The sequence below is a fragment of the Paroedura picta genome, chromosome 9 (assembly GCF_049243985.1).
Source record: "Paroedura picta isolate Pp20150507F chromosome 9, Ppicta_v3.0, whole genome shotgun sequence".
NCBI lineage: Eukaryota > Metazoa > Chordata > Lepidosauria > Squamata > Gekkonidae > Paroedura > Paroedura picta.
In genome coordinates, this window is record NC_135377.1 from 69,108,851 (window position 1) to 69,121,422 (window position 12,572).

The 12,572-nt window shown below is 40.6% G+C and overlaps 1 protein-coding gene across 3 annotated transcripts in view; it reads left to right on the plus strand.

Annotated features, from left to right (window-relative positions):
* The window catches only part of DTNBP1 (dystrobrevin binding protein 1), a 53,771-nt gene that overhangs the window by 9,953 nt on the left and 31,246 nt on the right, over positions 1-12,572 (plus strand). For all 3 annotated transcript variants that reach the window (XM_077353279.1, XM_077353277.1, XM_077353276.1), the window contains exons 6-7: positions 2,322-2,454; positions 6,893-6,915. In XM_077353279.1, coding sequence (XP_077209394.1) covers positions 2,322-2,454; positions 6,893-6,915 — 156 coding nt within the window. The remainder of the gene's footprint in view (positions 1-2,321; positions 2,455-6,892; positions 6,916-12,572) is intronic.

A 12,572-nucleotide genomic window follows, 5' to 3' on the forward strand; every position in this document is an offset into this window, starting at 1 on the left:
AGTTTCAATATTCTAGTTCTGCTTTATGCTGATGACACTACTCTGCTCTCCCAGACAAGAGTTGGTCTGCAGAGATCATTAAAAATGTTCTTGGAATATCATATTAAGGAAGGCCTGAATATAAATTACCTTCTAATTAAAGTAGTTGTTTTTAGGAAGGAAGAAATGAAGAGAGGAATCCCTTCAGTGCTCAGGTGGAATCTGAACGGGGAAGAAATTAAGCAAGTGAAGGAAGTTTCACATTTGGGTATTCTTTTCACATCTAACTTAAAATGTGGGCATCAATCACTGATAAGGAGAAAAGCAAAACCTTGGGCTGACAGCATACAAAACTTTTTAAAATGGCAGTAGGAACTATGTTCCAGGTGCTGTTCAAGTCTTTAACCTAAAAGTCATTTCTGCTATCCTTTGTGGAGTAGCCATTAGGATTGTCTCAGTAAATGAAAACACTGATCATCTTTTAAATATTTTTCTGAGAAAATAATTAAATATCCCTCCATTCAGAACTTGGACAATCTTTCCTTGAGGCAAGGGCTTGGCTGCAAGCATTAAACTATTTCTCAAGGCATACTTGAGAGCTAATGTGTTGTAGTGGTTCAGAGCAGTGTCTTCTAATCTGACAAGATGGGCTTGATTCCCAACACCTCCACATGCAGCCAGCTGAGAGACCTTGGGTAATTACATTACAATGATTAAACGCAGTATTAAGATTCACAGCCTATTTTTACACTTTTACTCAGAAGTAGCTTTCTGTTCAATGGGACTGTTCAATGGAACATCATTGTTGATAGCAAATGCAGGCTAATTTATGCAGTGTTTCAGATTGTATTTTACTCTGACAGTCCTTTCACCCAAACTGTATTTTAGCCAGTTTCTAGTACAATATTACCTTCGATATGAATTGCTGTCAGTTTTAATAATGTTTTGCCAAAGAAAGCCCTATTTTAATATCATCAACATTCCAATACAGGAAATGCTTTCTAGTGCAAGGAGATACTTGCTTTAAAAATTGTGAAAAAGCATCCCTAATCATATAAACTGTGTTTTTGTGAGTTCCCACTAGGGGATGCTCAATAACTATTCTTATGCAACTCAATCTCTAGATAAGACTGGATTTCAGCTTTATTACCTGGCTCTGTTACTCCTGTCTCTGAGAGCTGCAGGACCTCTCTTAAAACAGGAACAACTTCACATAGTGTCACTTTGCTAGAACTTGTGTATATGTTTAAGTTTTGCAAAAGAGTAAGTAGGCATATTTAGGAAGCAAACCTATTGATCCTTATCAATAACAGAAATATTAACGGTTAAGGGTATAAGCAGTTATGTAAATATTAAGTGACATTACTAAAACTTGGGCAGAGGCTTTGTTCTTCTTTTCCTATAAATGGCAGTGTGTCTCTGGGTGGATGCTGTAATGGGCACTCCAGAGACTATGAATTAAGAAACTGCTATATGTGCGTACATTTTAAAAATGCTTTTAGGTATGTAGCCTGTTGAAAAGGAAAGTGTATTTAATTTTAGATAGATATAGATTACCTTTAAGGGCATAAATATTTCATTTTAGAATTTTTTCCAAATCCAGTATCATAAAAACAGTTGAAGAGTGGCATTAAATATTTGGCACGGGCCTGGAACTGAGGCTTTGCTTCTGTATATATGTATAATATTTAACAGAGGACACACTACCATGTATTTTAGCATTACCAGCACACTTTTAACTTAATACTGCACACATGTGTAGAGGCAAACTGTTTCTATAGCTCCTTTGTGTGGCAGATATTCCTCAGATAATGATAAACATCCACATGGTCAGTTATTTATATTGGATGGCCTCAACAAAAGATTCACACATGATAAAAGAATAAATAGACCTCTGTTGTAATGGCAGGGCAGAAGCAAAAAACTTTTGCTGGGCTGGAATAATGAAGCTGAAGATAAGGGCCTAGATATTAGCAGACAGACTAATACACTGGAGAAGGTAAAAGAAGCCACAGGGAGTAAACATCAAGTTGCCTTAAAAGGAGACATGCTGTTGGTCTGTCAAAGAACGTATTGTTTGTTCTGTCAGGCAATGTCTCCTTAGGTCTCAAGTAGATCGTTTTCCAACACCATCTACTATCTGATCCTTTTAAAACTACATATGTGGGACTGAACCCAAGAACTTTTGCAGGTAGATACTTTGTCCCTGAGGTATTCCCCTCCCCCTTTCTATTGGCCCTTTCTTCTTTAACCTCTGTGAATAGATGGGGAGAATGATAGCAGTTGTTAGCTGGGAATCGTCGTAGTGCATGGCCTCTTGTGATACAAATATTTTGTTACAGTCCAGCTGGAAGCAAATTTCAAGGAAATGGAGAACCATTTACTGAATCTCGAGGATCTCTGTGGGCAGTGTGAATTGGAAAGATACAAGCACATACAGGCACTACACCTGGAAAACTACAAGAAGACTAAACGGTAATTGTGAGTTTATTGTTCTCTTAAAATTTTGTCTTTGACTTAACTACTAAGTCTGAAGTAAGCAAAGGCAAGAACTTAATTTCTCTCTGAGTCTTTGTGACTGAGGGATTGTGCTTTGCAAAATTGCACACCTTTCAAGAAACGGGATTAGTCTTTTTCTGGTGATAAATTTTCCTAGTCCCCGCTGGCTAAGGGATTAAGAGATCTGTTCTGTGGTGGTCCAGCTTCTTCCACTTATCACACGAATACGGAGAAACTGGATGTAGGTCAGGAGCCGTTGAAAAAATCAAAAGTGAAAGCAGAATTTGAGTCCAGTAACAGCAAAAGTGAAAACAGTCTGAGGATGTGGCAGCCTGATTGCCTTCACATCCAGCAGTCGGTTTCATCTTGTGTGCCAAGGAGGTCGTTATCTTAAGGCTGCAATTCAGTTCAGTTTAGTACGACAGTGATGTTTACCGCTTGTTTTGTAATTGCCTTAAATCTAGGTAAATTTTAATTTAGTCAATATTCATTATTGGCAAATAGAGCAGGAATCTCCTCCAAACCATTGTAATAATACTCCAAGGCAGATTTGAATTTTATTTGAAATGTACACCCGTCTTCCTACCATTTGCTATATTGTTCTATAAGTAGCTTCATTGTTTTGTTCTTTAGCAGTGCAGTCCTTTGCTGTTATTTCCGTTGTTTTCTGTGTCTCAAATTGGAGTCACTTTGTATAGGGCAGGGGTAGTCAAACTGCGGCCCTCCAGATGTCCATGGACTACAATTCCCAGGGGCCCCCTGCCAGCAAATGCTGGCAGGGGGCTCCTGGGAATTGTAGTCCATGGACATCTGGAGGGCCGCAATTTGACTACCCCTGGTATAGGGTTTTATCGTTAGACATTTAGCCATTTAAGAATAGCAATGTCTTGATTTGTCATATTAGTCATTTTCTGTCAGCACTGCTCTAATTCATAGTAAAGGGCATTGCATAATTATGGCAGACTTGATTTCCTTGGCACAGAGGAGAAAATAAATACTGCTAGCAACAATAGGGCACAGCTATTTCTGGATGAGCTAAGTGATAAATTTGTTCATCAAGTTGTCACTCAGCCCTTGGGAGAAATTGCAGTGTTCGGTTTACTGCTGGCATCTAGAGAATACGATAAATGGCTACGAGGTATAAGCTTGAATCACATAGTAATGAAGTAGTCCAGTTTGATTCAATTGGAAAGCCAGCCGGAGCAAGAATTGAAGCTAAGTTATCTGGCTTTTTAAAAGGTGTCTTTTTAAGAAGCTCTGGAGACGAATTGGTGAGGTCAGTTGAATTTCAGAGCTGACACCACTGAAGTGCAGTGGCATTTCATGCACAAAGGTTGCAGTATTTGCACCAAGCAAGACGACTACAGGAAAGGCTTTAAGTTCAGTTGGGTAAATAAAACCCTAGCGTTTCATGGCATAAAGCCCCCCACTAAAGACTATCGCAGGTCTTTTCTTGGCAAGGGCTATTGGTTCACCAATAGATCTCCAGTCTTAGGAGGTAGCGGTCACTCTCTGCCTGATATAATACTAGCTGAAAAAAAATAGAAATATCAGATATAGCAACACAAAGTGGCCATAAATGATTGTATTTCTCTTAAGCCTTTCCCTCAGATTCTAGAGTGGTATTTTTCTTGTGGTTTAAATTCAAGGAGGCAGGCTATATTACCGCAAAAAGAGAAAGCTAACTGATTTCATTGCAGCATAAGTCTTTGCAGGCTAGAGCCCATTTTATCAGATGTAGAAAGCAACTCATTAGTCAGTCATGGATATAGATTTTGGGGGGTTGAAATGCAAAATACAGTGTGGTATACCTACTTAAAACTAAGGGGAAATACTTCTGCTCAAAAAGGATACCCTCCTTAAAATTTAACTAATTGGTAGGCGGGTTAGATTCTGAACTGTTTTAAAGGTAAAATGTGATTTTAAAATGTATTCTATGAACTTATGGTTCCTGCCCTGAGCCTCGTGGGAAGGCAAGGTAGAAAAATAAAAATTCATTTATTTATTTTATTTTAAAGTAAAATAATATACTACTCATTTTCAAAATCAGAAATTGTCAGGGATGATGTTGATGCAGTCCCCCTGGTTATGCTAAGCTAATTAAACATTGGTAGTGGGACCAAAAGCAATAATGACTTTCCACATGGTAGTCCTAAGCCATGGAGAGTTCCCGTCAGAAGTGCATGTGAATATTTTTTAATGAGAGGTTGCAAGTCCTGTGGGCCAACTCGCACTATCTGCAAACCCAGAAGAGCAGGGTTGAACTGGGCTTGAGATCATGGCATGGCAAAAGGAGGGGCTTCTGCCTCCCCCCGGCATGCCAGTTTCCATGTTGAAAGCCTTATTGGGGAGATATTTGTCCCATGATGGAGCCTCACACGTGTGGGAAAATAAACTGAAGATCTGTTATCAGTTTTGAAATTTGGCTTGAAACGGAAATGCTCGTCCAAGGCCTTGTTTGCATAAAGCTAATTTGTTTGATGTGCTGTATATCCAAGATTAAAGGTAGAGTAGGCCTGTTCACTTAGCTGCTGAAATTAAGAGTTGGATCCTATGAATGACAGAAGGGGAAGTGACTTTGCTGTTTATCCTTGTCTCCCAGGAGCAGCTTTTCAAGGGATATTTTTGGCAGCAATGGAAAGGGGGAGACAAGGGAAATACACTTTGTTAATGGGATGTCCTTTCTTCAATGGAAATTTTTGATGGGCCGGAAGAGATTCTTTACTGCGTAAGATGTATCATACAATCTTCCCTGACTTATAAAATTCCAGATTTTTCTAGAATTAGCAGGCCCGGGCACAAAAATCTAGCTACATAAAAAACATGCGCTGCTTCTCTTAGTTGGTCACACACAGGATTTTCTTGTATTTCCTTTCTAGTACTGCAGAGGACAGAATCTTCTTGCTAATGTAAATGCCCTTTAGAATTCTTAGATTCAAAACAAAATAGCTGCCCCAGCAGCCTACATACGTCACTCTTTGAAATCTGGAATGGCTGATATATCCCATTGTCTCTCCTGTCTATATTCAGCACTGAATGACAATAGGATAAACACAGGACAGTCCCAGATACCTCTGCACTGTACAAAATGATTCACAGAGTTATCTGGACAAATTATTAGGGACTGTGGTATGTACTAGTGTGCTTAGCATTTGGTTGGTTTTAAAACCCAAATCTTTTTTAAGTTCCATCCTGTCAACTGTATTGACATTGTGTAATTTGTCTTGAGTCCCAGTGAGAAAGACAGACTATGAATAACGTAAAATAAAAAATAAGAACAACAGAGGTGGTCTCCCATTGCTTGGCTCTGCATAGCAACTCAGGAATTCCTTGTAGGTCTCCTCTCCAAATACTAACCAGGGCTGACCTCGCTTAGCTTCTGAAATCTGATGAAATAAGAATAGCTTGGGTCATCCAGATCAGATTGGTAGACCACCAAATGGTTGGGGGAGGCATTGTATAAAAATGAAAAGTCTTTTTAAAACCAATACAGTGAACTTGAGTTCTTGTGATACTGTTTAAAATTATCCCTATTAATCATCAAGCTTTGGGGCAGAGAGCAGTCTGCATAGCTTTTTCAGAGACTGCAGCTGTTGTTGCCAGAGGAAAAGTGAAAAGAGTAGAGCACTCTGGGTTAAGTAAGTAACTTCTTGAGCATTCTTTCCTCAATCCCCATGTCCAGCAAGGACATCTTCCTGTGGGTGCTGTGGTTAATACAGATTTGAGGGGGGGAGGGAGTCATCTCTATGTCATTAGAATGATGCCTTCTTTTTGGTATAGATTTCCCTTCCCTTGTGAATCAATCAAGTAACACAATTATGACTCAAGATTGTGATTTTTTCCAACCAACTGATCTGGGATCAGTAACTGCACCCATCACAATAAAATTAGAGTCCAGTAGCACCTTTAAGATCAACGAAGATCTATTTAAGGCGTGAACCTTAAATAAATCTTTGTAGGTCTTAAAGGTGCTACTGCACTCTGATTTTATTGTGCTACTTCAGACAAACACGGCTACCCATTTGAATGCACCCATCACTGGAGACTCAGTGCTGTGTTGACCTGGTTACCTGGCTAACCTTAGATAAGCAAGGGCTCAGGTCAGCCCTCAATATCTGTCTCTCTTCACTTCATTTGGCTCCCACTGCCAAATTTTCCTTATCCTGTTGTAGAAGCAATTGTGGTGAACAACTACTTTCCAAAATATAACTAATTGTGACCTTTGATATCCCATGTTAACAACAATGTTGAATTAGAGGGTGTTTATAGCTATTATTCAAACTCTGTGAAGGCGAGTGTTTTAGTAATGTATTTACAAAAGATTCCCATGTCTTATGTCCTTTCCCTGTTTGCCTGCAAAATGGTTGACACAGCAAGAATTTGTTAACCGTCATTTTGTTTTGTTCTTTTACAGAAAAGAACTCGAGATCTTCAAAGGTAAGCTAAATTTTGAAGAACATTTAATACAGTCTTTTAAAGAGGAATTAAACTTAACTATATACTGTTTCACCTTGGATATAATAACTTTTGTTTCAGCATCACACCCAATACCTCTGGACACTCTAGTTCAATTAATAGACTTTTGCTATCATTGTGGAGAGATAATTCTTGCCCTGCTTCATTAGCCATATATTTTTATTCATTGCAACAGTAGTGCACCATTGTGCTGATGTTCCTAATTGAAAAGGCAGTTTGATGAGCCTGAACCTGATTTTCAACTAGAGATGAGACCTGATTTTGTAATGTACTCTGAAATAACATTGTGATATGGAATATTAGTTTGGAGTGGTAGGTTTGGAGCCCAGAAGTCCCCAGTGACATCATGTAGAAGCTCTGATTTAATGTACATCTTTTCATTTCTGAAAGAAGAAACAAAATAAGGACCCCTAAAGAGATTTTTTTAGATTTATTCATTCTGATTAGAGACCAGTCATAGATACAATTCAGAAGTCTGAAATAATAATCTAAATCTCTAAACAGAAAGGCAAAGATAATGGTATGAGTAAGTATATGCACAAGAATATTTGTGCCCAATATTTCTTCACATCTCAGATACACTGTTGGGTCCAGTATTGGGTTTAGTTTTTCCTAGACTGCACAGATAGTGCAAGTGTGGCCTGTTTGTGTATCCACATCAGAATTAGGCCGTGCCCTTATTGCCACATATAGCATTAGGCTCCACCCTTATTACTTTACAGATTAAATCCATATTGGAAAAGGTAGCCTGCAAACATCTAATGTGATGTTCTAATGTGAACATCTGATGTGCTTGTTTACATGTTCAGTTATAACTTTTCTTACAAAAGTGTCTGATACTTAACTGTGAAAGTTGGACCATAAGGAAGGCTGAGTGTCAAAGAATTGAGGCTTTTGAACTCTGGTGCTGGAGAAGACTCTTGCGAGTCCCTTGGACTGCAAGGTGAACAAACCAGTCAGTCCTAGAGGAGATCAGCCCTGGCTGCTCCTTAGAAGGCCAGATCCTGAAATTAAACTCAAATACTTTGGCCACCTCATGAGAAGGAAGGACTCCTTGGAGAAGGGCCTAATGCTGGGAGCGATTGAGGGGAGAAGAAGGGGACGGCAGAGAATGAGGTGGCTGGATGGAGTCACTGAAGCAGTAGGTGCAAACTTAAATGGACTCCGGGGAATGGTAGAAGACAGGAAGGCCTGGAGGATCATTGTCCATGGGGTCGCGATGGGTCGGACATGACTTCGCACCTAACAACAACAACTTGCCAAAATATTTGCCCAGGTAATTACAGTTTTAAAAATCTAGTGGTTAGACTTTAGTTGTTCAGATCAACAAACATCTTTTAGTACTTGTTAGCATTTCCAACAAAAGAAAAAAAAAGGAAAGCTGCTAACTGTGCCACAAGAATTCCAAAGTGCATTGAGAAAGGGCAGGATTATCCTGCCCTTCCGTATCAGATTTGGCAAATGCTTCTACTGGCTTAGGAACTGCTAATAGCTGTCAGATGTCTGTCTCAGGATAATACTAACTTCCTGAACACCACAACAACTGAACACTGGATAGTGTACTGGATCTGCTGCTTTTGCTGAGGAATTTTTAAGAAATTGTACCCGAACCGTTTTTGTTTTTGGTCATACTCAGGATAAGAAGACTTGAGAGGATTAATGTAGTCTGTTTCTGTGACTGACTGGCTGAAGTTCCACCAACACCTTTGGAAAACTCTGCCCCCCCCCCCCCCAAATGCATTTATTGCTTCCACGTTACATACTGCATGTCTTTTACAAATGGTGATAAAGGGCAATACTGCTAAACAAAATAGATTTCAAGCCATGTGTTGCAGCCATTTTACATATATTACCTTCAGTGGGTTTTTGCCTCATTTAGCAGCACCATAGCCTGGTATTTGTTGACTGGGTCTTGGTGTTAGAAGATAAATAGATAGTAATCACTTATCTCTCAAAGACTTTATTAAAGCATCCATGTCCTTTTGTGTATTTTATGCATCTCGGATGGATTGATTCCTTCTGATCCATTTGTCATTTTTTTGGAAGGGGGTGTTGATCAATGTAACCAGTCTGCCTTGAACAGTACCTGAGCAGGCACAGATCCAAGGAAACTAGTGCCTTCCACTCTTAAATTATTTCCATGAATTGTGACTGAAACAGAATAGATTTTCTAAACTAGATTCCTCTCTCCCATTGTACTTGTTCAGTAACCAGAACTGAGATTTCTTATGGCTTTTGTTTAGGCACCAGTTCAGGCACCAGCACCATTTTCTTTTCCTTCCAGTCAAGGAAAATGGTGCTGCTGCCTGAGGAGAAGCTATTTGGAATTGCTGTATTGTCTATTTAAGGGAAGAATGACCCTGCAGCTGGAGCTCTAACTGGCAGTCATGAGGGAGAGGCTGTAAGAACTGATCTTTGCTGCCATTTTGCATGGAGTACTGAATGGGTTTTATTTAAGGGGCTAGTAAATAAGCGTGCTGCACTCTGAATGCAGCGGGCGCTAGCGGGCCTGGAGAGTCTCCAGGGCTGGGGCGGCACGTGAACCGGATCCGGCTCGGTCAGGGCCCCCCCCTGCAGCGCGGCCTACCTGGGCCCGTGGTGGCACTGGAGGCTAGGCTGCGGCAAGACAGCGACCTGCCCTGTTGGATCGGAGTCAGGTAATGGCGGCGGCAGGGCGGGTGCGGGCGAGCAGGAAGGGGGGTGGATCGGGAGGCGCGAAGCGCACAGAGCAGCTCACAAAGCACCTGCTGATTGGGCCCTCCGATTGTCAGTCCAGGGGAAGGGGCCTATGGGCACCTTTCCTCATCATGGACAGGGCCCGCCCTCGGGGCCCTTAACGAATTCTTTAATCCGCTCCGCTAGGCGCGGTTAAAGATGGTTGTGGTATACCAGCCTGCTTAATTGGCACCTGGGGAACATGTATGTTTAAAATAAAAGATATTAAAGTTCCTACATGTTGGGGTAGAACGTTCTCAGCTACATGTGGACGTGAGAAGCATGTTTAGAAGTAAGTTAAACTTAAAATCTGGTTGCAAAGCTGAATCACAACCAGTGTATTAGGGGAAAAAAGCAAGAGTGATCAGAGAAGGGTGGGGGGACCAGCATGATAGTGATTAGCAGTGGAATTAGCCAGGTTTAATAAATTCATGCTGCTGGCTGCCTTCTCGTTTTGTCCATCCTTCTCTGTCTTGTCTAGTTTCATTCTCTTCCATGTTTGATTAGCTGCTTGCCTGTACTCTTGAGTGATTTTTCTAGAAGCTTCTTTCAGATGTCCCCTCTTCCAGTTTCAGCACCACTGCCTTGCTATCAAGTCAGGGGAGGGGGAAGTGTGATCAGCCTCAGTGATGGTACAATTACTGCACGTGGCCAAGATGAACTCCAAGCCCTTGCAATAGAAGGGAACACCAGTTCTCACACCTCCCACGTGTTTCATTATTAGGGCAACACTTGCAAATCCCAGTTGGGGATACAGGGGACTGTCATGTGAACTATCAGAACAGCTTTTATTGATCCTAAAGGGAGAATTGTGGCAGCGTCACATCGTAATGGCTGGTCATTATTATTGAGCACTGTTGGCATCCCGTTTTTGTATTTGTGGAGAACCCACATGGAGGACTTAGTCCATTACATCTTAAGGTAAAGGTAAAGGTATCCCCTGTGCAAGCACCGAGTCATGTCTGACCCTTGGGGTGACGCCCTCTAGCGTTTTCATGGCAGACTCAATACGGGGTGGTTTGCCAGTGCCTTCCCCAGTCATTACCGTTTACCCCCCAGCAAGCTGGGTACTCATTTTACCGACCTCGGAAGGATGGAAGGCTGAGTCAACCTTGAGCCGGCTGCTGGGATTGAACTCCCAGCCTCATGGGCAAAGCTTTCAGACGGCTGCCTTACCACTCTGCGCCACAAGAGGCTCATCTTATTTTCTCCTTTATGCTCAGAAACTCCTAATGGGCCATAATTTATTATCTGATTTGGACAAATTATTTTTCTGATTTCTGATATTAACCCCTCAGTCATTTACAACATGTGGCTTTTTGCTTTGCCTGCTATGAAATTTTGGGCAAAATTTACTACTTATGAAAGCATACCTTTGGTTTTATGGCATTTTTTTTGTATTCATTGTTTATAGATATTAAAGTCAGGATAAATAATTTTCTGAATGATTAGTTTACTGTAATGTATTTTAATTTAGTGGGGAAGGCACTGGCAAACCACCCCGTATTGAGTCTGCCATGAAAATGCTGGAGGGCATCACCCCAAGGGTCAGACATGACCCAGTGCTTGCACAGGGGATACCTTTACCTTTACCCTTATTTTAATTTAGAGTGTAAGAATGATTTGTGAAGAAAAAGCACTCTATTGCTTCATTTATCTGCATCTGTTTAAAAAATTGCAAAGGCCTTTGGCTCAGTGCAATAAATTTTACTGACTTACTGACATAAACATCATAATACTGATTGTAGGGCACTGGCTATAGCCCTATAGCAGAACTTGTGGGAACTACTACAGTTAAATTCAGTTGTTAAATACTGCATGACAAGACTCCTGAGAGAAACTTCCTAGATGTTACTCGGGGCTTCCAGAAAATCAAGCAATCACGGCATACTTGTATATAAAGTTAAGTGATTTTGCTCAAGAAATGCCGTTTTAAGAGTTCATGTACAGGAGGCATACATTAAAGAAACACACATACCTGAATGCTTGTGTTGCTGTGATCAGAAACATGGATTTTGTTTTGACCATGTTGAGTAGGAATAAATGTTGTTTTTTTAAGTTTGATATAATTGGTAATGAATAATATTGTATACAAGCCAGCATGTTAGAACAATAAGGTTCATATAGTGTACATATGTTTTGCAAAAGGGAAATGTATTTCTACTAAAACAGTCCGTATCTTGTAGGGTTATTAAGCACAGCCAAAACAATCAGTCATTTTGCCAAAGGGGATGCCAGATCAACAGTAGTTATCAGAAATGGAATCTTAATAGGGGTGCTAAGAAATATAGAAATGTGCTGGATTGTCAAATGTTAGCAGTTAGTACATTCTTCAGCAGCATATTATTTTTCCACCCCTTTCTTGAACAGTATGTGGTATGCTCCTAGATACAGGCGTGCATTCTGGTACACCATCTCCGTTAGCTTGCATTCAGCTTATTCAGAAGCAATAGAAGGAAGCGTGGGGTATCTGAATGTTATGCGAATGGTCATTTGAAAAGTAGTGCATCCTGTGCTAGGGGAGTGAGTGGCTGGCACAATCCTTCTTTTCTGTATCGGGGAAGATGAACATCACCGAAGCTGCTTCGTAATTGGAGGTTTCACTTGACCAGCACGGTGCTTCTGTTTACTTGCCTGTTTTCCTCTCTGCCATGTCCTCTCCAGGAACCATCGAGAATAACCGGAAGAATTCTTGTAGGTGAAACTTTATTATGTCTATGATCTGTCAAGCTCATGATTAAAAGGCTATTTAGAACACCAAGTAAATTGCAAGCCATTTTAAGCACTTGTGCTGCTTAACTTGTAATGTATGTTCTGTTTCTAGAATTGCTGGGTCTCAGTCTTATGGCAGTAAGCAGAATAATATGGGAAGAATTCAGATTTGTAGCAGGAGGGAGTGCTCC